Source organism: Spermophilus citellus (genome assembly GCF_964194105.1).
Source record: "Spermophilus citellus genome assembly, chromosome: 3".
Lineage (NCBI taxonomy): Eukaryota > Metazoa > Chordata > Mammalia > Rodentia > Sciuridae > Spermophilus > Spermophilus citellus.
In genome coordinates, this window is record NC_138184.1 from 46,451,405 (window position 1) to 46,479,400 (window position 27,996).

The 27,996-nt window shown below is 35.7% G+C and overlaps 1 protein-coding gene across 1 annotated transcript in view; it reads left to right on the plus strand.

The window, feature by feature from the left end:
- Positions 1-27,996, plus strand: part of DNAH12 (dynein axonemal heavy chain 12) — a 299,548-nt gene that overhangs the window by 265,107 nt on the left and 6,445 nt on the right. Inside the window, exons 61-70 of the mRNA XM_081284134.1 lie at positions 1,753-1,911; positions 4,927-5,071; positions 10,461-10,611; positions 10,819-11,072; positions 11,216-11,356; positions 15,272-15,409; positions 17,836-18,069; positions 18,889-19,077; positions 20,558-20,661; positions 23,944-24,148. Coding sequence (XP_081140260.1) covers positions 1,753-1,911; positions 4,927-5,071; positions 10,461-10,611; positions 10,819-11,072; positions 11,216-11,356; positions 15,272-15,409; positions 17,836-18,069; positions 18,889-19,077; positions 20,558-20,661; positions 23,944-24,148 — 1,720 coding nt within the window. The remainder of the gene's footprint in view (positions 1-1,752; positions 1,912-4,926; positions 5,072-10,460; positions 10,612-10,818; positions 11,073-11,215; positions 11,357-15,271; positions 15,410-17,835; positions 18,070-18,888; positions 19,078-20,557; positions 20,662-23,943; positions 24,149-27,996) is intronic.

A 27,996-nucleotide genomic window follows, 5' to 3' on the forward strand; every position in this document is an offset into this window, starting at 1 on the left:
AGCCACAATCCCAGCCCCAAGTATACTTCTTACACTTCATATATGTGAAGTATAAAAATATAATAAAATTATATAGTTCATATGAAGTGTAACAACTTGCAACAATATACTTTCATTTCTCCCCATGTAGCCTTATTTTTTTCATACATTTTACTTGTATGGCCTCACTGTGGGGAGTCATAATAGAGTTGGTCTGGCCACTTGCCCTGAAAAATCAAGCAGAAAAAGTAATGGTGAATTGGAAAGGAATTTATTCAGTATAGCTATCTTGCAAACAAGGAGACCCAGTGTTCTGAGTCCTGTCTTTAGGAATACCAACAAGAACTTCAAGTTTAAATAGAGAAGGGACAGAAGCTGGGGACATGAAGTATGCATAGTTAAGCAGTTTGGGTCAAAACTGTGGTCTGGTTGATAATTATCTCAGATCTGGTTCTATAAGTTCCTTCTGGCTCTGGGGATGTTGTTATCCCTTGAGAAACTATTGGTTCTCTACACTGCTTTTGCTTAGAGGGGCAGCCTCAGTTCTTGTTATAGGATAGTTTCTTCCACATAGTGGGGTAGTTTCATCATAGGTTGATCTGCCTGCAAGTCTTGCTTTTTCTGGATTCTTGAAAATATCTTAGTTACTCTTTTCTTGGTGTTTTTAATTGTGAAAGAGGTCAAGAGAGATGAGGCAAATTTAGAGATATCAACCTTGTATTTACAAATTTTTAGAAAGACACTCAAGTGATTAACATGTCTACATGCAGATTTGAACAGGAAATTGACCTAAAGTTTAAGGCAACAAAAGGAGACCAATGCAATGTGAAGGCAGAGGTGTCATGCTTTTTTCCTGCTTTTAATTACCCATCAGACATCCTCAGGACCAAGTGAAGAATCAGTGCTTTTTTAACAAAAGTAGGCTCAACCCCTTATTGTATGTATATTCACTGATTTTTCTCCTTCTGAATATTATGAATGTATTAGTAAACTCTAGAATTTTAGTATTCCTTTAAAGAGCTTTAAACTTTACTTTGATGGGTAGTTAAGCTACTACTGTATTAGGATCTTTTAAAGACTTTTTAAAGGTTTTTTTATGGCAGTTTTGAAGTAACCTTTATTCTGAAGCTAGGTTAGCATCACTACTAAGATAGCCCCTCTTGTGTCAACACTGAATTCCTCAGCTGTTCAACAAAAACTCACCTCTGCTTGGCAAGAAGTCATATCTCTCAGTAGTGTATGGTCTCTGAGAGCTATTCAGTGTATGGCTTCCCATTCTTTGCCTAATCTCCTGAGATTTTGCCCTGCTCTTACATTCCTTAGTATTTTCCAATAGAAGTAAAAGAGTATCTATACCAATTTTTCTGGAGCTTCTTTTCAATTAACTTCCCCCTTTCTGATACTCTGCCAATAAATTCCAGCCAGCTTAGCCCACCATAACTAAATTCTATCTGTTCAACCCAAGAAATTTGCCAAGCTTTGAATCTGACTAGCTCTGTACCCTGCAAATCTGGAAAATGCTACTTGGTAGACAGCTCAGGCAATCTTATGAGTCACCTATTTGTCTCTTTTCTCTCAGTGGCCATAGTTCTGCACTAGCTATTATAAAATTTACAAAAAAAAAGTTTCATTAATTTTTTGTGGTTTTTATTGTTGTTTACAGCAGGAAATTAAGTATAGCCCCAGTTATTTCATCCAGCCTCTACAGCAGAAGTTGATGTCTTTCAATTTTAAAGTCAGCAATTTAAAACACCCCTTATTTTTGAAATACAGGGCAAAGAAAGAAATTGAATACCAGGAACTGATGTTTCTTTTAACTGGAGGAGTAAGTCTTAAGGCTGCTGAGAAAAATCCTGATCCAACTTGGCTGCAGGATAAAAGTTGGGAAGAAATTTGTCGAGCAAGTGAATTTCCTGCCTTCAAAAAATTGAAGTAATTATTTACATTTGATGATTTAACATTGAATAGTAATGAGTAGATTTGTAATTTAGTGATTTTTTATGGTTCTTTTTAGTTTATTGGTTGGTAGAAAGATGGGCTTTTTATTATTTTGTATACAAATGTAGCTCCTATGTTACAAAAAGTCAAAGCCAATTTCTTTGACCCTGTACCCTTGAATCTGACATTCAGGTTACCATTATATAAACAAAAGCTTCTATACCCTAAATTCTGGAAGATGCCCCAACAAAGGTGGATTAAAGATTATTCAAAATTTCTTTCATTATAAAGAACTACCTTTCTGTGCCTCTGAATGGTAATAAAAGAAGAATCCCAAAGATCTACTGTTGATAGTGAGATTGAGAAGACCAAGTTTAATAATTTCAAACTTAATCCTTAAGTATTTCTGTAAAGACTGAGAAATGACTACCCTTTTCTTCTCCACTACAGCTGGCTTTCTCAAGTATAGATATATGTCTTCCTGGGAGCCAGGCATTGAAACACAATCTCATTTGTCTCATTAGTATTCTCCAAAGGCTTCTGGTAAAAGAAGCTTTAATTTAGTTGTTTCAGTTCTTGCCATCTTCAGTCCTTAGGAAAAAAAAGACTTTTTTATTAAAAAAAAAGTGTGTGGGAGAGGTACTATTCTAAGTAATAGTGGCCTAACCAACAAGAAATTAAAGAAAAGGAAATAAGTGCTTTTTATGACAAAGATTTTCAATTACTTATTTAACTGAAATAACTTTACTGAAATGTCTCCACATAAAAGTTCACCTTGCCCCCAGCAAGCAATTAGATGGGATCTGTGTATCACTTAAAATGCCTTCATGAGAACTGGAAATAAGCCACTCTTTACTCTCTTAAGTCAAATCACATTCTTCTGGGCTATACCCTACAGAATTAGCTTTAGGAAAAACAGTAATAGCCAGATGGCCAGTAATAACCCTTAGTGCTTCTGGAAGAGGACCAAGAAGAGCAGATCAGCATGAACTGTCGGCCTCAGAAAACAGGGTATGGGAAAGATATAGTTCTGAGCTGGTGGGTATTGTGGAGATTCCATATTTTTGTGTAGCCATTCTGCCCTGCCACAAAGATTATTATTATCATCATCCCTCCCCCTCCCCTCCTCCTCCCCTCCTCCCCCCCTCCTCCTTCTTTATCTTCTTCAATGTATTTTTAGTTGTAGGTAAACACAATACCTTTATTTTATTTTTATGTGGTGCTGAGGTTCAAACCCAGAACCTCATGCATGCTAGGCAAGCACTCTACCTCTGAGCCACAATCCCAGCACCCCCCCTAACCCAGGATTCCTTCTTTCTTGTGCATGTGCATTAGCAGGTGGGCATACTCATTTTATTTGACCTTTGTTCCCCTTACATACTTAGTGGCCCTTGGATCTCATAGCTTGTTCTTTCCAGCCATGTCTGATGTCATCAGTTATTGCTCTTCTTGGAGGGTTCACATAGAGGTCACTGTTGAGTTGAGGAAAAGAAGGGTGGCCTTCCAGCCCTTGCCTTGATTTTGACAATGCAGGTCAATGGCAAAGATCTCCCTAGAACAATAGCTATTAAACAGCAAAGAAGCCATAAGAGCATATTGTTGGGCCAAGACTCACTGATAGCTACATGTAGTCCCAGGGTCATTGGAGCTGCCAAGACAAGCCATTATTTGCTGAATGTTCATGGACCATGCACAGGATTAGGCACCCAGGGATCTGAAAACTGCAGAGCATGTCAAGCTGGTCTGTACCTGGGATACTACTGATGAAAAGCAGTGCTGGGAGCAGAAAGATGCATCCTGGGAGTCTCTGCATGTCCAATGAGATGCAGCAGAGTGTGGAAATCCAAGTGATTTCAGCAGGACCTGGCATACAGAACTCATGTTCTAATTGGTGAAGTAGAGGTTTTCATTAGGTGCATATTGAATATGGAGGTCTTCAGGCCACACAGGTTGATGATGCCATACTATGAAGAGTTGATCACTGTTTGTATCTGTCAGTATAATATTAAATTAGTCACTTGCCAAAGCAAAGGGATCTGAGCTCTGTATTTGGTCAGTTTACCTCTCACTCACAGCTTATGGGCTAAATGACTATCCTTCCTCATGATGAGAAGAAAGATACATTGAATTCCATTCTGGCTTCTTTGTTTTCCTGCTTGTCCCCTCCTCTGCAGCTGAAGTCTTCTGCTCTGTACTTTCTTTTGCCAGATGTTATTCAAGGAGAAGTTGGCAGTTGTTAGTCCAAGGAGCAAGCAAGCAAAAAATAGCTTTCCCCTCCCCCCCCCCTTTGGTGGTGAGGAGTGAATGCAGGACCTCACACATGGTAGGTAAGCATTCTACCACTGATTCACATCCCTAGCTCTTTTTTCAAATTTTTATTTTGAGACAAGGTCTTACTAACTTGCCCAGGCTGGCCTTAAACTTACCATTTTCCTGACTGAGCCTCTCAAACAAAAAAATAGCATTTCTTTTTAAAAAATATTTATTTATTTATTTTTAGTTGTAGTTGGACCCAATACCTTTATTTCATTCATTTATTTTTATACAGTGCTGAGGATCAAACCCAGGGCCCCGAGCATGCTAGGCGAGTGCTCTACCACTAAGCCACAATCCCAGCCCCAAAATAGCATTTCTTTTCAGGACCAAAATAATACCCTGGTAAATATGATATTGAAGAACTTCCAGTTGTACCCAATGAGGTTGAGACTTATCATGCCCATTGCCAGAGTTTTATAGGCTCTGTGGTTTCTATTATACCTCTCTTTAGAATTGTGTGAGTCAAGGGTTGTCTTGGTGGCTTCTTCTCTCATGTCTTCTCCTACTCTGCCAGCTGCCTTTATTCATTTCTGTTCCTAGTTAGAGTGTACTTTCCAGCTTCCCCTCAGTTACAGTTCCTGTAATCTAGTGATTTTTAAATGGCTCTATAATTTTTTTATTTTTTCCCCTTGCTCAGCAGTCTCTCAAAACCTTTCCAAATAAAAACAATAATTATTAAACTTTTTCTACTAGGACCCATTTTTGTGAACATTTACTGGAATGGCGGGAAATCTATGACAGTAAAGAGCCACATAATGCAAAATTTCCAGCACCATTGGATAAGAATCTAAATGAACTACAGAAAATAATAATTCTTCGGTGCTTAAGGCCAGATAAGGTAAAAGACATATGTGGTTGATTTGGAATCCAGATAATTTGCCATTTATGAAATACTAGTCTTAAAGATATAGTCATGTACTGCTTAATGATGTTTCCAGTCAATGATGGACCTCATAATATGACAAAGTTCACATAATATTATAATGCAGCTGAAAAATTTCTGTTACCTAGTGATGTTGTGTCCATCATGAGGGCATAGTATAATGCATCACTTACATGTCTGTGGCATGCTGGTGTATCCATTGAACCTCCAGTCATATGAAAGTATAGCACAGATAATTATGTAACTATATAATACTTAATGATGACCATAAATGATTATTGCTGTTTTATTTTCTACACTATATTTTAATTAAGAATTTAGAATGTACTCCCCTTTATTTTAAAAAACGTGAAACAACCTCAGGCAAGCCTTTCAGAAGGTATTTCAAAAGAAAGCCTTCTTATCATAGGAAATGACAGTTCCATGGACATTAACACCTCCTGAATACCTTCTAGTGGGATGAGATGTAAGGTGGAAGACAATGATACTGACAATTCTGATCCTGTGCAGGTCTAGGCTAATGTGTGTGTTTGTGTCTTAGTTTTACAAAATAGTTTTAAAATTTTGAGAATTTTTAAAAATAGAAAATAGTTTATAGAATTAGACTATAAAGAAATATTTTCATACAACTATACAATGTATGTTTTAAGTTTCTACCAAAAAAAAAAAACTCAAAAAGTTTTAAAAACTTTAAATTTGTGAGTGAAAATATAATAGTAAGTTAAGGCTAAATTTCTTATCCAAAAGAGAGAAACTTTTTAAAATTCAGTATACTGAGTCTACAGTGTTCATGGACTCTGTAGTAGTACATGGTAATGTCCTGGGCCTTCACATTTGGTCATCATTCAATGAATCATCCAGAGCAACTTCCAGTCCTAATTAGCTCCATTCATGGTAAGTGCCCTGGACAGATGCAACATTTTTCTTTTGTATTATACTTTTACTATATATATTTTTTTGATTAGATATGTTTAGATTCCATTTAGATATGTTTAGATATCATTATGTTGTAATTACCTATAATATTCAGTACAGTAGCATGCCGTACAGATGTATAGCCTAAAAGCATTAAGCTATATAATAGAGCCTAGGTGTATAGTGCACTATATCAGGTAGGTTTCTGTAGATAATACTCTGTGATACTCAGGAAATCAACTAATGACACATTTCTTGGAAATTAATCCCTGTTATTAAGTAACACACAGCTATATTAGTATTTGATTTTTGTGGGGGTGGGTTGGTTTTGTTTTGTTTTGTTTTTTGGCAGTCCTAGGGATTGAATCCATGGCCTTGTGCATGCCAGGCAAGTGTTCTACCACTGAACTACATCCCAGCACTGTTATTTGGTTCTTTAATTCTCATTTCAGATACTCACACGGTATCAAACACAGTATCTCATTTCAGAACCCCACAGATGGGGTAATTATTCATCTGTGGGTTTATTGGAAATACTTTTGGCCATTGTTTCCTCTTCAGAATTTTTTTTTCTTTTCTTTGTGGTACTGGAGATTGAATCCAAGGGTGGTCTACCACTGAGCTATAGCCCAGCCCTTTTTTAAAGCCTCCAACTTGTGATCCTCCTGCCTAAGCCTCCCAAGTAGCAGGGATTATAGGCGTGCACCATTGCATTTGGCTTCTCAAATATTTTTTGCCAGCCCACTCAAGATTCCAATTATATATATGTTAGGCTGTTTGATATAGTGCCATACTAGTGATGTTAAAATGATGTTATTTTTTTAAATCTTTTGTGTCTTTGTATTCATTTGAATAGTTTCTGATGCTCTTTTTATTTGCTGATTTTTTTCCTTTTGTAGTGTTAATCCCATCTAATACATTTTTTAGTTATGTATTTCATCTTTAGAATAGTTTTTTTGTTTTTTTATATGTGTTCTATTTCACTTTTCAATATGCACACGTTTTTTAAAGCTTTAAACACAAGTTATAACTGTTTTCAAATCCTTAACTGCTAATTCAATCATTTCTGGATCTCTTATTTTACTTATTTGTCAACTTATCTTACTCTTGGTTATAGATTATATTTTCCTGCTTCTGGGCATGTCCAATAATATTTGATTGGGTGTTGTACATTGTAAATTACTAATGGCTTATTTTTGTTATATTCCTATAAAGATTATGTGTTTTAGGCTGGGGTTGTGGGCTCAGTGGTGGAGTGCTAGCCTAGCATGTGAGAGGCCCTGAGTTCTATCCTCATCACCACATAAAAATGAATAAGTAAAATAAAGGTATTATGTCCAACTATAACTAAAAAAAAAAATATTAAAAAAAAGATTGTTGTTGTGGGGCTAGGGTTGTGGTTCAGTGGTAGAGTGCTTGCTGAGTATGTGTGAGGCACTGGGTTCGATCCTCAGCACCACATTAAAAAAAATACATAAAATAAAGTTATCATGTTCATCTACAACTAAAAATATTTTTTTAAAAAGATTGTTATGGTTTGTCCTACTATTCAGGAATCAACAAACACTAACTGTGGACCAAATCCAACATTTGATTTCTTTCTTTTTTTTTCTTTCTTTTATATATATATATATATATATATATATATATATATATATATATATATTTAGTTAGTTGTCAATGGACCTTTATTTTATTTATTTATATGTGGTACTGAGGATCAAACCAAATGCCTCACACATGCTTGGAAAGCACTCTGCCACTGAGCCACAACCCCAGCCCCCATGATTTCTTTTATCCAGCCCATGAAAGAAGAATGTTTTACACATTATAAAGTAACTATTTTAAAAATAAGAATATGCATCAAAAATTGTATGTGTTGGGCTGGGGATGTGGCTCAAGCGGTAGCGCGCTCGCCTGGCATGTGTGCGGCCCGGGTTCGATCCTCAGCACCACATACAAAGATGTTGTGTCCGCCGAGAACTAAAAAATAAATATTAAAAATTCTCTCTCTCTCTCTCTCTCCCCTCTCTCACTCTCTCTTTAAAAAAAAAATTGTATGTGTCCTACAAAGCCAAAAATATTTACTATCTGGCCCTCTACAGAGTAAGTTTGCCAACTCCTGTGGCTATATAATTAAATTACTTGACTTTAAATTGTTCCTTTTGAGTATTATTATTATTATTAAAATTTGTTAAGGATGATCTTAAATAGTCTTTCCAACTGATAGTTTAGCCCAACTATTAAAGTGTTGCCCTTATGGGATCTTTACTGGATGTCCCAGGTGATCATCAAGGACTCCTCATTGTGTTTATTGGGAACTTTAATGAATTTCTAGTCTTGCATGAACTCTGATAGTTCCCTGAACCCCCAGCTCACACCTCCCCAATCATTCTTTGCTTGGCCTTATACACACATGCCACAGTATTCATAAAAAAACTCCAAGGTTTTTTTTTTTTATACAAATTTCTGAACTCTGCCTGAATAGTTCTCTCCTAATTGGAACTCTACAACTCCTGGCTGCCTTGGTCTCCTTGAATTCCTTTTCTGTCTTATCAGCCCAGCAACACTGCAGTGCTGTGTATGAGTCTGCTTTCCATTGCTGTAGCAAAATACCAGATACAAACAACTTAAAAGGAAGAAAGGTTTATTTTGGGTCATGATTTCAGCGGTTTCAGTCCATGGTCTCTTGGCCCCATCATTTTGGACTTTTGATGAAGCAGAGCCTTTAGTAGTAAACATGTTGTGGATCAGAGCTGCTCTCCTCATGGCAGCCAGGAAGCAAACAAAAAGAGTGAGGAAGGGAATAGGACAAGATATATCCTTCCAGGGCTTGCCCCCAGTTACCTACTTCTTCTAGCTAGGTCCCATCTCCTATAGTTTTCACCAACTCCCAATAGTCCACTCAATTATGAATCCATCTGTGGATTAATTTGTTGATAAGATTATAGATGTAATGCTTCAATCACTTCCCAGAAACCCCACCTCTCAATTGCTGCATTGGGAATGAAGTGTTTAATATATGAGTCTTTAGTGGACATTCTAGATCCAAACCATAACATTCTACTTCTAGTCTTACCCTCTGTTAAGAAGAAAACTGAGGAATCAATAGGGTTCACTTTGTTTCCTTTTTATCTAGGATCACAGTCCTGCACCACCTAATGCCAATGTCTTTAATGGTTGTTTTATTAATTTTGCCTGTTTTAAAATTGTTTATAGTGGGAAGGTAATTCTAATCCCTTTAACTAGAAACAGAAGATGGTAGAAAATCTTGTATATGTCACAAAATTATTAGTCCAAATGTGTAGAAAAATATTTTTATAGGTGGGATAAGTAAGATAATACCATTTTTCACACACCAAGAAAGGTTATTATGTGTTACAAAAGGAAAAACTTAATAGAAAACACAAACATTATGTTCACACATATAGTTTAAACTTTGGCGGTAAAGTAAAATTTATTTACAGTTTTTAAATGTTAAACAGTAAGAAAGACTGTTCAAGACTTGTAACAAGTAGTAATCAAGGCTCACAATAGAGGAGAGACATAAGGCTCAATTCTGAATACAACAGAGATGGTTGGGGATTTGCAGCCAAGGAGAAGGGTGGGAGAAAGTAGGATAGAGAGAATCCTGACCCAAAGGATTTTTGCTTTAAGCAGGCCAGTATGATCAGATTTGAGGGATTAGGGTGATTGATTTAATCAGATATGAAGGATGGTGGGTTCTTACTAAACTGATTTAGCAGAATTCTTGCTACAGAAGGTCTCCTAAGGACAAGGCCTAGAAGAAAAAAGACTCAGAGGAGCCTAAGGTTTGGTCAAGGAGAGAATCTGTTGTCACTTCACTTTCCTTGGCTCCAGGTACACCATATATAATATGAAGGTGTCAAAAATGATAGCAACAGTCTCTTCCATCCTTCTCTGTCCTTCCTTCCTCCCTCTCTACTTGTTACATTTTTAGTAAAGTCACACAAGGAGCATTATCTAATGCTTCATTCTATCTCTGGGCAGGTTCAAAAGGAGGCTACCTAATTATTTGATTCCTGAATATTTCTCCTCACTCTAACTCATAATATCTTGATACATTGTTAAAACTTACCTCATTTTCTCCTACCTGATAATAATGTGTGTGTTTGTGTGTGTGTGTGTGTGTGTGTGTGTGTGTGTGTGTATGAGAAAGAGACCAATTTGTATTTCATTTTCTATAAACAGCTTTCTCCTCTGCCCATTTTACTTTTGGATTGCTATTCTTCTATTAAATTAGCAAACACATTTTGCATATTAGGGAAATTAGTGCTTTGTCTGATATGCTAAATGCTTTTTTTGGCCATTAGGTTCAAATTTCATTTTTTCTCATTTTTCAATAATAATCAAAGTTGTTGTATAAAATAGAAATTACTCCAAAGACCACATTTTCTCTCTTCACCAGATAACACCAGCTATAACAAATTATGTAACAGACAAACTCGGAAAAAAGTTTGTAGAACCTCCACCATTTGATTTGACAAAGAGTTATTTGGATTCAAACTGTACCATTCCCTTAATTTTTGTGCTGTCTCCAGGAGCAGATCCCATGGCCAGTAAGTGTACATGTTGTAATATTGTAAACTTCTAAGAAATTACAATTAAAATATTTTGCTCATTGCCTACTTGTTATATGATTATAAATCAGTAAATCTGGCATTCATAGGGAGAGATAACTAGAACTTTCTATGATAATACATGTATACATAGAAATCATAAGGCATATATTATAATTCTAAAGTAATTTCTTGTTCTCTTCATAGGCTTACTGAAATTTGCAAATGATAAGTCTATGTCTGGAAATAAATTTCAAGCCATTTCACTGGGACAGGGACAAGGACCAATTGCAACAAAAATGATTAGAGCAGCAGTAGAAGAAGGAACTTGGGTTTGCCTACAGAATTGTCACCTTGCTGTCTCCTGGATGCCCATGTTGGAAAAAATATGTGAAGATTTTAGTACTGAAACCTGTAACTCATCCTTTAGGCTTTGGCTCACAAGTTACCCATCTCCAAAAGTATGTTTGTTTATTATAGAAGTCAATTTAGCTGTTACATTGTATGTCTTGAGTTTTAGACATTTGTTAATTCACTAGTTGTATGCATTTTTAGGGTCTAAGATTGCTATCTTGCATAATGTTTTTCATATATTTTGTCTTAGTTCCCAGTAACAATTCTACAGAATGGAGTAAAAATGACTAATGAACCTCCCACGGGTCTTCGGCTAAATCTCCTTCAGTCATATCTCACAGATCCAATTTCTGATGTTCAATTTTTCAAAGGATGTCAGGGAAAAGAACTGGTAACATTCAACTTCTGAAACTTTTAAATTGTTTCATAGTGATTAAATATGTTAATATAAAATTGTTATTTAATGTTTTAAAATTCATGCATTTCCTGACAAGACAAATTATTCCTACTCCTTCATTATTTTGTTCCTGGTTGTTTGTGTTCTGCTCACCACAAGTAGTAACATTGAAATAAATATTTTTGAATGAACGAATGTATCTTAGGTTGTAAACCAAAGTACAACAGGGTTTTCAGTTAACAACCAAGAGTAGTAATCTATTTTTACATCATTTATTCATTCTTTCAACAAATTTGTGTATTAGGCACTCTCTAGGTGCTAGACACAAAGCAGTGAGAACAAAACAGATACAAGGAAATCTGCCTTCATGGAACTTAAATTCAAGTGATAATGTCTTAGCATATTAATAATGTTTTTCAGCATATCCGTCTAAAACAGTTTACATGGTGTTGGGTACTTCAGAAGGTCCCAATAAAATAATACTGTCTGAATTCTTACCACTTGAGAAGCAGGAAAGAATATAAACATAGAGGAACCAAGCATAATCTTAATTTTTTATATAGGCTAGATTGGAAGATGATGTAACTTATATCTGTGAGAAAATGGATTACTTATTAACTGAACCCCAGAATTAAGATTTACCTCTATAGGAATAGAGGAAAACTCAGTTCCCTGCAAGAAGATCACTTCTAAGAGAGAAAAAGGAGAAGCTGAGCCACGCATATTGGTTAATTTTCCCCAAAATTTACTACCTCTTCTATAGCAAATAAGTATAAGGATGGAGAAAAGTAAGGGATGATATGTTAGTTGAGGCTTCCCACCATGGAAGGAAACAGCATTGGGAGAAAATTGTCCCTCCGCCCTCTTTTCAACATATGGTATTTATCATATTTGCCTAGTTGAGCTAGAAGAATGTTACTGAAGGTGAAACATGACCAAATTCTTTGGAATCCAGCCCCCTCTGCTTAATGATAATTTGTGTGCTTCTACTTCTGCACATTTTATTTGTAAGGCTATGAGAAAGGGAAATATTTTGTGTGTTTTTAGCTAGAAAAAGAACTTAGTAGAATGGAGGAAGTGGTATAGTATTTGATTCTCATCCAGTACTTAGAAGCTAGTACCTAGGCGCTCTAGTACCTAGAAGAAAGAGGTCCCGAAACAGAGAATAACAAGCAGAACTAATTTGGGGCTCAGATAACTAAAAAAAAAAATTGTGCTGTGTTGGAAAGAAGCACTCTGATTCTTTCTATATTACAACTTGAGCAAGCAATATTGGGATCTGGGGACATCCAAAATTAGCATCCATGTCACATACCATCATTTTATAATCATTGGCAATAAGTAAGGCTTCACCAAGCAACTTCTCTGATATTAAAAAAAATGGAAGCTGAAGTAAGATCAGAAAAAGTGCAAATGCCTTGTAACATTCATTCTCAGCATGCATCAGATTCTCCTACAAGGCTTAGTGAAACATCTTGGTGAACCCCATCCCCAGAGTTTCTAGTTCAGTAGGCCTGGGATAGGACTTGAGAATTTGCCATTCTAAGTCTCAAGTGAAACTGATACTGCTGATCCTGAAATCACACTTTGAAAATCATTGTGTTTTCAAAGATCTATCATCTCTTTTACAACTGTAAAAGAGATGATAGATCTTTGTGTACTCATTCACCTTAGGCTGATAGCATCCCATCTAAGTATGCATATTTCTGCTTTCTGTTTTCAGGAATTCTCTATGCCACCAGAGCCCTTATGGCCTACAGATACATTATCACTTTGAGTTTTGTCAATTTTATTTTTATTTGTTCTAATTAGTTATACATGACAGCAGAATGCATTTCAATTCATTTTACACAAATAGAGCACAACTTTTCATTTATCTGATTGTACACGATATAGAGTCGTACCACATGTGCGGTCATACATGTACCTAGGCTAATGATGTTCATCGCATTCCATCATCTTTCCTATCCCCATGTCCCCTCCCCTCCCTCCCTCCCCTTTGCTGAATTTTATTTTTTTATTTAATTTATTTACTTATTGGTGAAAATAATATTGACAGGGAACACTTTTCTCAGAAGAATTGTATCCCTGCCATAGCAAAAGCTTTAATAACTCATTCTAATATTGACTTTTCCTCTTGCCCTGTGTTCCTTTCCCCACTCTTTCTTTTCTGCTTCATGGGGTCACCTCCCATATAAGCCCACCTTCACCCTAATATTTCCTTCAAGTTGTTCTCTTGGAGGAACCCAATCTAAATAAAGACCAAAGACAGAAAACAATGCAGCTATTTAGTTTTCCAAAACTTGAATGATGGTCTCTGCCTAAAGAAAAGCCATCATGTGAATGCTGAGTGAAATAAACCAGACTCAAAAAGTCAAGGGTTGAATGTTTTCTCTCAGATGCAGAAGTGAGAGAGAAATAAGGAATTAAAAAAAAGATGGGGGTTGGATCTCTTGAAAATAGGAGGGAGAACAGTGGAATAGACCATGGGAACTGAGGAGGAGGACGGATGGGAAAGGGGAGGAACTGCAGAATGAAATCACATCATGCTATGTGCATGTATGAATATATCACAACAAATTCCACTTTTGTATTTAATGCACCAAGTAAAAACATAAAGAAAATGAATTATGTGAAAATACAGTGTCTGGAAAATATATGTAAATTAATATGTGATTTATTAATATATGAAAATACATGTTAATTCTTTCCATTGCCAAAATGTTATTCTCATATCAGATGTTTCACCATAGCATTTATCTAGTATATTTAAAATATGCTTTGATTTATGTACATTATTTCAAGAATATATCAGTTTAGTAATGCATAGCATGCTTGCTTCCCCTGACTCCCTACCCTGCAGTGCTTGTAACTGAACCCAGGGCCTTGCACATGCTAGACAGACATTCTACCACTGAGTTACATCCCCAGCCTTTTTAATTTTATTTTGAAATGGAGTCTTGCTAAGTTGCTCAGGCTGGTCGCAAACTTTGTGATCCTTCTTCAGCTTCCCTAGTATCTGTAATTATAGGCCTGCACCACCACACCCAGCAGAAGGCTTGCATTTAAACTGTTTTTGTTTGTTTGGTTGGTTTTTTTGAGACAGAGTCTTGCTATGTTACCCAGGCAGGTCTTAACACTCTTGGGTTTAAGCAGTCCTCCTGCCTCAGCCTCTTGAGTGGATGGGACTTCAGTTACACACCACCATGTCCTGCTTGCACTTTTATAATAAATAAGCCAGGTACAGTGAAGTATGCCTGTAGTTTCAGCCATTCAGAATGTAGATTTAGAACTGTTTGAGGTTACCTGACTTAAAGTACATGGCATAAGTCCTTGAAATGTACTTAGGGCTACCTTAAAAAATGTATGGTCATACCCAGAATGCTGACACAGGTTATGAGAGGCCCATGTGACATCCATATTTCAACATATGAAGTTATCATGTATAGACCAAATGAACAATGGTTTCAAATGTGATCTCTAAATGAAAAATAACAAAGTCTAGAATTATATATTGGGATTTTTCAAATCCTAATAATTATTCTTCTGAACTTATAGTCTCAAATATATGCCAGCAAGACTACAGGGCAACATTTGAGTACTGAGATTGCAAATATCTGTGAATAATACCAAGGTATTTTAGCCAATATCTGAATCAAATTGTAACATTCTTGCATTTTAATGAAGTTTAATATTGCGGTTAGTTTAGCTTTGGAAATTTGAATTAAGTGATAAGATGATGTTTTTAATAATAAGTATTATTTTAGATCTTTTAAAAATAGCACTTTAGATACATAGTCAAATAGATACAGGGTCATAGATCCTTGTAATGAAAAAGGTCACCTGTTCCCCTCATCTTACTGATGAAAATCTAATCGTAATTTTTGTTGTATAATTTTTACATGAAAGGCATGGGAGAAGTTGCTATTTGGAGTTTGTTTTTTTCATGCCCTTGTGCAAGAGAGAAAGAAATTTGGTCCTCTTGGTTGGAATATTCCATATGGATTTAATGAATCAGATTTACGCATCAGTATCCGGCAACTACAGGTAATATTGGAAAGGAACGGAACTAACATTTATGAATGATTACTGTTATTAGGTCCTACGCAAGCCCCTTTGTTTACAATAATTGATTCAGTTCTCCCAACATCACTAATACATGGGTAGATTGTTGTAATAGCTTTTTTCCACCTGGATTCTTTCAGTTGCAAATAATGGGAAACTTGATTCGAACTGGCTTAAACCATAATTAAATTTATTATCACACATAAAAAAGAGGTGCATAGAAAGAACAAGCTCTGAAGTTGGTTGATTGAGCCACACGACAGCATTGTTATCAAGAACCCTGGTTCTTTCATCTTTTTGCAGTGCCACTCTCAGTATTGGCTTTATAGGTTCTCACTGTCTTTCCTCCTCCACTCAGCCAATTCTACAATTTAGTTCTATCAGCCAACAGAAGCAGGCTGTCTACATTAAGCAGAAAAGTAATATATAGAAAAGTTATATATGGAAATAATGGAAAGGATATTTGGTACCTCACAGGATTACCAAGACAGTTGGAAATCCAGGCTCAGAGGAAAGGCATCTAGAGCCATATCTAGAATTATGACTGATAAGAGCAGCATCTCTACCCTTGTTGAATATTAGAAATCAGAGCCTGCATAAACTGATGACTGAGTGGATGGACAATCAGGCAATGAGTTGTTGGTCTCCGTTTCTCACACATGCCACAAATTTAACATTAAATTCTCTTGGGGTCTCTTGGTTTGGAGTAAGGAAGCCAGATGAACATATCTTTGCCCTCCCTCAAAGACAAGAGAGGGGGAAACTTTCCTCTTTCCACAAATAATTTATTATCAAAACAGATGACCATCCCTCTTTCTCAGTCTTCCTCTCCTATCTCTTGACACTTCTTTTTCTCCCAGACATATGAGAGTCTCTTTGGCTCTGGATAATCTAGAAAAACTTTTTCTCCACTGTGCACCATATCTGCTGTAACTCCTGCCCTATGAACTAAATTTTAGAAATAGGAAAAGCTTTCAACCAGTAACATATTATCCCGATATATATGCTACTTAAAATTGCTATACATTAAAAAGAGTATAGAATCTAGAACTGGAAGAAATTATTTCACATTACTTTACATTTTCAGACTGTTTACTGCTCTACAGGGTTACTGGGAGATGAATAACACAATGTAAAAGCTATGTAAATAGTTTTTATTCCTATTATTTCCATGATAATAAGGAAACTAGAAACAATATGTATTCTTTCTTAGTTTTCTTATTTGCTTTAATTAGTTGTACATGACAATTAAATGCATTTATGCACTTTGATATATCATACATAGATGGGATATAATTTCTCATTTTTCTGAGTTTACATGTTTCAGAATCATATTGGTCATGCAGTCACATATATACATATAGTAATAATGTCTGTTTCATTATACTATCTTTCCTATCTCCACATCACCTCCCCACCCCTCCCATAACTTCCCTCTACCTAATCTGAGGTAACGCTTTTCTTCCCTAGTGCCCCCTGCCTTATTATGAATTAGTATCTGCACATTAGAGAAAACATTCAGCCTTTGTTTTTGTGGGATTGGCTTATTTCGGTTAGCATGATATTCTCCAACTCCAGTCATTTACTGGCAAATGCCATAATTTTATTCTTCTTTAAAGCTGAGTAATATTCCATTGAGTATATATACCACATTTTTTAATCCATTCATCTATTGAGGGACACTTAGGTTGATTCCATAGACTAACTATTGTAAACTGAGCTACTATAAACATTGATGTGGCTGCATCACTATTATAGCATGCTGATTTTAACTCCTTTGGATATAAACCAAGAAGTGAGATAGCTGGATCAAATGGTAGTTCCATGTATTCTTTATCAGTGAAACTTTGTCATAGTGTTTGAGCAAGGTTCTGGCACTAAGGTTGAAATTGTTTTTATCACATTGTGAAAGGTCTCCTAAACCAGGCACCAGCCTCTTGGCCTTGATGTTATTGGCATTTGGGGCTATGGGCAATTATCCTAAGATTGTTTAACACCATCCCAGGCCTCTATCCCATAGATGCCAGTAGCACATCCACCACATTTGTGACAGTCTAAATTATTTCTAGACATTGCTAAATATCTGCTTTGGAACAAAACTGAGCCCAGTTTATCCAAAATGAGGTGTATTCAATTTCACAATTAAAAAGACTTTGGTAATTTCCATGTCATGTTTTTTTAATTATTATTTTTTTCATTAAAGAAGCAACATGTATTTATTTTTTTAAATGGGAGATGCATATAAACAAAGAAATTTAAAACAAAACACTAAATCCAAAGACAACCAACCCTTGATGGTACTCTTTCAACACCTTTTCTGTGTAGATAGATAGATAGATAATGCAATCTTAAAATGGAAATAAATGGAAGGAATTTAAGCTTTTTCTTCATTTTTTTCTTTGTTTCAGTTATTTATAAATGAATATGATACAATTCCATTTGAAGCTATTTCTTATCTGACTGGAGAATGTAATTATGGAGGAAGAGTTACAGATGATTGGGACAGGCGCCTCCTATTAACCATACTGGCTGACTTTTATAATCTACACATAATTGAAATGCCTCATTATAAGTTTTCTCCCAGTGGGCATTATTTTGCACCTCCCAAAGGTACTTATGAGGACTACATTGAATTCATCAAGGTAACTGACACCACTGTAATACGGTTGGCTTTATGGATGATTTTTCTAAAAGGAAATGATGAAATGTTCCCTCTCTAATGTGTACATTTTAGACAAGTATTAATGATTTCAATCAACTATCAATGTATTTGTTTTCTTACTGATTAGTGACATTGGAAAAGTTTGATTCTTCTATCATTTGATGTTCAGTTGGTTTTAAACCTTTTTTTGATCTGCACAAGTTTCCCTTATGAATTAATGTTTTATAGGAAAAAAAATACCCTCTTAGATTATTGGCTGGAGCCTCTGAATTTAACTGACAAAAGACAGATTAGCAGGAGAAAATGCATTAAATTTGTACTGTGTTACAAGGGTTTTACAGAAAATAAGTGAAAACCAAAAGAAGCAGATTACATGGGAGTTTATATACCGTCTAAATAAAGGGTGATGAATTGTGAAGAATTGACTAAACAAAGGAAAAGTGGCATGGGCTTCTGTGGGTAATAACTTGTGAGAAAGTAATTAGGAAATATATGGCAAAATGGAAGATAAGAATTATCTTAGTACAATGTGTTTGTATACACTCATCCTCTAGTGCCAGCCTTCAGTCTCCTGTGTGATAAGAATGGCTCTCCTCATCCTGGTACAGGACAGTGGAGAATTTATGGCCTACTTTTAGGCAGAAGAGGGAAGGGAAGGGAACTCTTTTTGTATCTATTGATTTTTATATTAACTTCATCTATTTTTTTATGTTAAATTGGCATATTGGGGGGTAGCATATCCTGATCCCCTTCAATATCCAATTAAAATGTGACACATGCTTAATCTATTTTGTGGTAGAAACTTCCATTTACTCAAGATCCTGAAATATTCGGATTACATGAAAATGTTGATATCTCCAAAGATCTTCAGCAAACAAAAATCCTTTTTGAGTCCTTGCTCCTCACTCAGGGTGGCTCAAAACAGACAGGATCCTCAGGAAGTACTGACCAAATTCTATTAGAAATTACGGAAGATATACTCAACAAGGTATTATCTAGCTTAAAATATATTGTTTATAAGATAATAAAAATGGTTATGATATAACAGTCTTAAAACTCCCATTTATCATCAGTATGACTTTGAGCAAGATACTTTACCTCTCTGAGCATTAGTTTCTAAGCCTGTTAAATGGTAAGAATAGTACATATTATTGTAAAAGGTTTATGAGGACATTAAAGAACATTAAAGTTATAGTTAAGGATGAGTTTATTTTCATTTCTAAATAAAAGTGAATGATTTAACTTTTTTAAAATGGAGGGAATGTTCTGAACTTTTTTTAACTATACATTAGGAATTGAGAAGGCACAGGGAAATACGATCAGTGCTAAGCTAGTTGCTATAACTTTTACTTTCATGATACAGCCCAACATACTTAACCCTACTAAGTAAAGTAGAATGATACTCTGTATTCTCACCTTTTTTCTGTGAGTTTTAATTTCAATAAAGAACTACTAAAGGAACTTTTAAAAGATTATGCTACTAAACACAAATGTTCACAACTCCCCTCTAAGTACTATAAATATGTTCATATTTCAGTACCAGACGATCTGACAGAGCAGAATCTAGCTCTAGTCCACTTGCCTTCCCATGAAGGCAAGAGTACCAGTGCTCTCTTAGGTGAGCCTGTTCACCAGAAGCCTGGAGGTGGCCTCTTAGAGAAGGGAGAGGAGCAGCACTGCCTGCAGCCTTGGGTGAAAGCAAACTAGCACACCCTGGCCCCCCATCCCTGTATGGCTGCTTCTGCAGTTCACCTCTTCTCACACATGGCGTCTGCTGCTTCTCTGGTTTATCTTTGTGGTGAAAGGTTCTTGCCTTCATTGAATGGTGGCTCTAATGGGCTACCTGACAGAGGCACCTGGGGCTTATTTGAGGTAAAGGGTTGTTTGAGCAGAGCCAGAGGACCCTAGAATTTTGGAATTCTTTTGTACTCTCCAAAGACTATCACCTGGAGACCATCAGGCAAGTGCAATTCTTTTAGTTTAAGACTTCCCCAACTGGGAAACTTCTTTGCCCATTTAAGAGTATGAATTCCAGTGTCTTAAAGGGATTTCATCAGCAGTCCCAAAGTGTCTCTGAGGTGCCACGCAGAAATCACACATTAAGTGGCCTTCTCTCTCCCTATGCCCTGGGAACCTGCTACTTTTACAAAGTTAATTATTTGATGTGGGGTAAGCTAAGCTGTTTGGAACCCAGTTGATAATCAATTAGAAATAAATCAGGCACAGTGGCACACACCTGTAATCCCTTTCTGGAGGCAGAGGCAGAAGGATTGCAAATTAAGGCCAAATGTTCTCATCTATAAAATGAAAATAATAATATCACCAAAGGATTAAATGAGATAATTTTGGAAAGCAGCATAGTACCTTCCATATAGTAACACCCTAGTATTAGCTATTACTGATATTATAGCTGAGTGAGACTAATTATCCATTCTGAGTATTTGTGATCTTCAAAATCCATCTTGTAGCTTCCATTTGATTTTGATATTGAAACAGCACTAATGAAGTATCCTGTGAGATATGAAGAGAGCATGAATACTGTGTTAGTACAAGAAATGGAACGATTTAACAAGTAAGTATCTATATCTCCAGCAATTCAGAAGGCAAGCCACCAAAATTGACAAAAAGACATGCTGATATTGATAAAAAAATTTAAGATTATCAAAACCTCCCATTTAAAATTTTGACCTTTTAAAATTTCATAACCTTTTGCTCCAGAAGATAGAGTACCTTTTATAATGTAAAAATAATGATGAAAAAGAAATATATTCTTACTGATTAAAAATATTCATTAATTGTAACTTCTCATCCATTATTATTCTCCTCAGGAATTAAAGGGAGAATGAACATTAGTGAGGCCTATGTATAGGCATATCTTCTGTTGTTTTTCTACCACCTGACACACATTTACTGAGTGCAACCTAAATTGATTAAGTACTGCATGATAATAAACAAAATTATTTGCTTTTAATTTTTTAATTGAATATTTACTGGATTAAGGAATGGTGAATTGTTTTGGTTATACATTTTCTAAAATGTTTTCAAGTTTATTATAGTTTCTATACATATTGACACTTTAAAGTAAAATATATTAAAATTCTGTGTTACCCTATTTAATTAGTTATTTCTTATACAAAGGCTATAGTTATTTATTTATAATAGCATGCTGTCCCCCAGTTGCTTGGGCATCTATACTCACAAGTATGTTTACGGTTTTCTTACCTGTTTGGATTGAAGTGGGAAGCAAAATATTTGCCAGAGTATAAATGAATATATAATTTGTTTTAATGTATTGTTTCCCTAGTTTCAGCTGTTATATAACATCTTTTTAACTTCTCCCATATTTGCATGTTACTTGTAGTATTATTTGCCCAATATTTTCCCTTAAATAATTCTTCTTTTAAATTAGCTGGGTTCTGCCAAAGTGGTCTATAGATTTATTGCAACCCTATCAAAAGTTCGTATCACATCCTATAGATATAGGAAAAAAAATCTTAGGTGGGTGCAATGGTGCATGCCTATAATCCAGCATCTTAGGAGACTGAGGTAGAATGATCACAAGTTCAAAGCCATCTTAAGCAACTTAGCAAGACACTCAGCAACTTAGTAAGACCGTGTCTCAAAATAAAAAGGGCTAGTGTTGTGGCTCAGCGGTAGAGTGGTCACCTAGTATGTGTGAGGTGCTGGGTTTGATCCTCAGCACCACATATAAATAAATAAATAAATGTATTGTGCCCAACTACAACTAAAAAATAAATATTTTTAAAAGGGGGGGTGCTGTGGTTAAGCACCCCTGGCACCAAAAAAAAAATAAAATAAAATAAATTCATATGGAATCACAGAATACCCCAGATAACCAAAGCAATCATGAGCAAAAAGAACAAAACTGGAGGGCTGGGGTTGTGTCTCAGTGGTAGAGCACTTGCCTAGCATGTGTGAGCACTGGATTTGATTCTCAGCACTGTATATAAATAAATCAATAAAGATCCATCAACAATCAAAAAAAGAAAAAAAAGAACAAAGCTGGAGGCATCACACTACCTGATTTCAACTATATCACAAGGCAGTAGTAATGAGAACAGCATAATACTGGCATAAAAATAGACATAGTGATCAGAGGAACAGAATAAAGCATCCAGAAAATAACTAATATGTCTGTGGTCATTGGTTCTTTAAAAGCTGCCAATAATATACAGTGGATAATGAGAGTATCTTTAATAAATGGCATTGGGAAAAAACATACATATAAATCTATGTGCATGTATGTATATACATATGTATATATATATATATATACATTGCACAAAAGATGAAATCGGACCTCACGTCACATATAAAAATCAACTCAAAGTAGACTAAAGACAAGACCTAAAACTGTAAAACTACTAGAAGAAAACATAGGAAAAACTACACAACATTGGTCTGGGCAATGATTTTTTAGAATTGGCCACACAATTGTGGGCAACAAAAGCAAAATAGACAAATAGAATTTCAAAATAAAGATTCTTCATTTTAAAAGAAACAATAGACATGAAAGTGCACACCTGTAATCCCAATAGGGGGAGGTGGAAGCAGGAGAATCACAAGTTCAAGGCCAGCTTCAACAACTTATCTCAAAATAAAATATGAAAAATGGGCTGGGGATGTGGTTCAGTGTTAAAGTGCCCCTGGGTTCAATCCTTGGTACCAAAAAAAAAAAAAAAAAGGAAGACAAAAGATAACAAGTTCTGGGGAAGATGTGGTAAAAAGAGATCCCTGAAACATTGGTAGTGGGGATATAAATTAGTAAAACCATTATGGAAAACTATATGAAGTTTCCTCAAAAAACTAAAAATAGAATTAACTATGTGTTCCAACTATCCTACTTCTGAGTGTTTATCCAAAGATTTGAAATAAGCATGCCAAAAAGACATCTGCACTCTCATGTTCATTGCAATACTACTGAGAGTGGCCAAGTTTTGGAATCAAACTAAGTGTCAATCAAGAAATGAATAGATAAAAAAGATGTGATATATATGTGTGTGTGTGTGTGTGTGTGTGTGTGTACATATATGTATGTGTACATATTATGTACATATATGTATGTATACACATACATAGTGAAATACTATTCAGTCTTTAAAAAAGAAGAAATTTTGTCATTTGTGATGTAATTGGAGAATATTATGCTAATTAGTCAAACAGAAAGATACTGTATGTTCTAAATCGTGTGTGGAATCTAAAACAACTGAATTTATAGAAAGAGTAGAATGATAGAAAGAGAGTAGAAAGATGCTGGGTGGTGAGAGAATAATGAGATGAGAGTAAAGGGTATAAAACCTCAGAAATGAGTTTGATTTTTTTTTAAGATCAGTAGCACAGCATGCTGAATATAGCTAATATTGAATACCATATAACTTAATATCACTAAGAGTAAATTTCCAATGCTCTCATCCCAGAAAATGCTAAAGATTTGAGGTGATAGATGTTAATTAGCTTAACATATTCTTTCTACATTCAATTAAAAAAATCATAATACTATTTTGTACCCCACAGACCTATAAAACCACAATTTGTCAACAATCACATTTTTTAAATTAGCTAAGTCCTAAGGAATAATAGAAAGCAAAAATTTTGATATGCTAATAGTACCATTTTCTATATTTGAAAATGTGTGTAATGATTAAAATAAAAAATGTTCATCCAAATATTACCTAAAATTACCTCACATAACCCCCAGTGGGAGGTAGCCACACTTTGGAAAACACTCCCACAAGGCAGTGAATGAGGTTCCTGCTATTTCTTCTTCTAGAAAGACTGTATGCTGATATTTATTATCATATATATGTTTATGATAAAATTTCTTTCATTGTAGTTTAATTACAACTATACGTAACACTCTCTGGGACCTTAAAAAAGCTATTAAGGGTGTGGTTGTAATGGATTCTGAGCTGGAGGCACTTTCTGGCAGCTTGCTGGTTGGAAAAGTTCCTGAACTATGGGCCCAACGATCATACCCAAGTCTTAAGCCCCTAGGAAGTTATATCACAGATTTTCTAGCCCGACTGAAGTTTTTACAGGTAAAATATGGTTTTATTTATAAAAATGTGTGTATATGTATATGTATGTGTATTTGTGTATGATATATATATATATTTTTTTTTTTGGTTGAATGGGAAGATGTTAGTAGTTGAGTACAGTCACTTTAAAGTCTCTGAGTTGAATAGAATGTGATTAGTAGCTTCATGGCCATCTAACCAAAAATTTTTAAACAATAGTTTTGTAGTTGTAGATAGACAGCATGCCTTTATTTTATTTTATTTTTTAATGCGGAGCTGAGGATCAAACCCAGTGCCTCACATGCGCTAGGCAAGTGCTCTGCTACTGAGCTACAGCCCCAGCCCCTAACCAGAATTTTAGAATACTGAAAAATATACACATTTCAAAGTACTGAGTAGAAAATTTAAATTTTGCTTTAGCCAAACCTAAGTCATGTGTGATATTTATATTTCTGAAGATTCTAAGTTTGTGGTTCTCTGAGACCACAGTTTAATATTATCTTATGATTTTAATACCTATGTAAGTTACAAAAATAAAAAGCCTAAGGCTTGGATTTATCCATAATTGTTCATTGCTTTAAAATCAATGCTTCTTGGGCTGGGGATATAGTTCATTTGGTAGAGTGCGTGCCTTGCATACACAAGGCTCTGGGTTCAATCCCCAGCACCACCAAAAATAAATAATAATAATAATAATAATGCTTCTCCTATCTCATTAAACTAGGGGAAAGATAAGTGCTTTGAATCTCCCCCATATACCCATATACCAAGATATTAAGAGCACAGGAAAACAGAAGGCAGGACACTGTTTTTCCTCCTCAACTCCCTTGCTTACCCCTAACCTACGGTTGATATTTATGTAAAAGTATAGGGTGGGGAGAATCCCTAAAATACTCATTTAGAAATTCACAAGTGTTATATGAGCTTTTAGTGTTGCAGTGCTGTTAGTCAACTTCTTTTTTTTTTTTAAAGAGAGAGTGAGAGAGAGAGGGGGACAGAGAGAGAGAGAGAATTTTTAAATATTTATTTATTTATTTTTCCTTAGTTCTCGGCGGACACAACATCTTCGTTTTTGTATGTGGTGCTGAGGATCGAACCCGGGCCACACGCACGCTAGGCGAGCGCGCTACCGCTTGAGCCACATCCCCAGCCCTCAACTTCTGTTACTATAACAAAATACCTGAGTTAAATAACTTAAAAGAAGAAATATTTCTTTTGACTCATGATTTCAAAGGTTTCAGTCCATGTTTGCTTTGGACCTGTGGCAAGGCAGAATATCATGGTGCAAGAGTTATGGTGAGGTAAAACTGCTTACTTCATGGAGGTCAGAAAGTGAGAGAGAGAGGAAGAGGCGAGGGGCCCAATAGCCCTTTCAGGGGCATGCCCCCAGTGACCTAACTTTCTCCACCACTTCCCAAAAGTGCCATCAGATGGGAACCAAACCTTCAACACATAAGGTTTTGGGGTACATTTAATATCTAAATCATAACAGTTCCCTTTTTATTATACAAAAATTTCATTTGTTTCACTGTTAAAGCTTATCATAAAATAAATAGTGCTTATTAGGATATGGAGAAAACAGATTTTCTCAAATTTCCTTTAAAAATTTTTTCCAATCTGATAGGTCAAGCATATCTTGTTTCAATTTGACTTTCTTGGACTATTAATGTGCCTGTGTTTCTTTCAGTATGTGTGCTTACCTCTTGTATTTTTTTTCTGTAAATGGCCTATTCATACCCAGGCCTATCTTTATTATGAACTATTTTTTTAACTTAGAGGAACTTTTTGTGCATATTACATGTTTAATCAAAGAAACAGTATAGAATAGAATACTGAATAGGTTTCCTCCATTGTCATTTTACCTTTACAGAACACAGTCAATTTTCTCATTATCTTTCTCCTGGACTCTTTTTCATCTCCTAATGTTTCTTAGAGTTGAAAAATTAAGTAAATAAGTCATCTGAATTTTTTATCCTCTTCTCATTTTTCTTTCTCCATTTATCCTGTTTATCTTTTGTCATAGTTCGGGCTGTTGTAAAAAGTAAAGTAGACTGAATGATCTAACAACAGACATTTATTTCTCACTGTTCCGGAGGGGCTAGAAAGACCCATATTAGGGGGTTCTCCTGGTTCACAGATGTATGTATGTGGGGCAAGTGCTTGTTCCTCTAAATAAAGATACTAAATCCATCAAGAAGGTTCCACCCAGGTGGGGAGGGGTGAGACCATGCTGGGGACTGAATTGGAGACGGTTGTGTTCCATGCTTTTGTGATTATGTCAAGATATATCCTGGTATTGTATATAACTAAAAAGAAATTTTCAAAAAACCATATGAAAAAAAATAAAGGGTTCCACCCTCATGACCTAATTATCTCCCAAAAGTGCCATCTCCAAATCCCATGAAATTGGAGGTTATAGTTTCAACACATGTATTTTGGAAGAAAACAAACATTTAGTTCATAGTATTTTCCCTTTTTCATTCCTGTGCCTTTTATAAAAAAATACTTTTCACACTTTGGCTACAACCCCAGGAAAAATTCTGGATCTGACATTTGTGACTTTGAGCAAATAACTCATCTTTCTGTATCCTAGTTTTTTCATCTGCAAAATGAGAGGAATAATGCCTAACTCACTGAATTATTTTATGGAGTACACCAGGTGATACATGTAAAGTGCTTAGCACAGTGCCTGGCATGTACAAATCACTCATTAAATGGTAGCTAATTCAGAGATAGTGTAAGTAGCCGACCAAAGGCACTAATGAAATTCTTCATAAAGGAAGCTCTAGGAAAGTAAGAGTTTCTATATCCTTGTTTTCTCGGTTTGTTTGTTTGCTTGCTTGCTTGCTTTTGTTTTATAGTAATGGGAATTGAATCCAGGGATGCTCTTCCACTGAGCTACATCCAAGCCCTTTATATTTTCTATTTTGAGACAGGGTCGTGCTAATTTGCAGAGGCTGATCATGAACTTGTGATCCTCCTCTCTCAACCTCCCAAGTAGCTAAGATTCCAAGTGGGCATAACTGTGTCTGGCGCCTTCTCAGTTCTTAGAGGTTTCATGCACACAGTATCATAAAGAAAACCCTGGATATAAAAGGTTCTTCCTGCCTTTTGCCCTTGTCAGACTCCTTGTCTTTCTTTACCTCTTTTTGATCTGCTAGCTTGTGCTGTGGTAGTATCTCCACCAGCAGTTTGTTCCATTATTCCTAGCATGCAAAGCTTACTTCTTCCTTGCTCACTAACAGAGTTCATTATATTGATTCATCTGTTCATTCAGCAAATGAATTGAGATCCCACTCTGTTCAAAGCACCTTGTTATTTGCTCTGTGATAAGAAGAGGATTGTCATGAGTCCTGCCTTCAAGCTGCCAATAGCCCACAGAAAAATAAGCTATGTATCCAAAAAAATACAGGCAAAAATTAATATAGTTTAGAAAGGAATGAACCCTAAAAGACCAACATGTAAAATGCTCTGGGAGTTCAAAGGAGGAGAGAGTTCTTATGGTTCAAAAAAGCAGAGTTTAGTTGGGTTTGGTGGCACACACCTATAATCCCAGCAGTTCAGGAGGCTGAGGCAAGAGGATCATAAGTTCAAAGCCAGCCTCAGCAATTTAGTGAGGCCCTAAGCAACTCAGCAAAACCCTGTCTCTAAATAAAATACAAAATAGGGCTGGAGATATGACTCAGTGGTTAAATGCCCCTGGGTTCAATCCCCAGTAACACCCGCTAGACCCCCACAAAAAACAAGCAAGCAAACAAGCAGGGTATTTTTATGGATAAGGTAGCATTTGAGCTGGGTCTAAAGGATGAAAGGTTGTGAATATTGCAAAGAAAATAAACAGACTTACAGACAGCTTTGTAGCTGTGGGG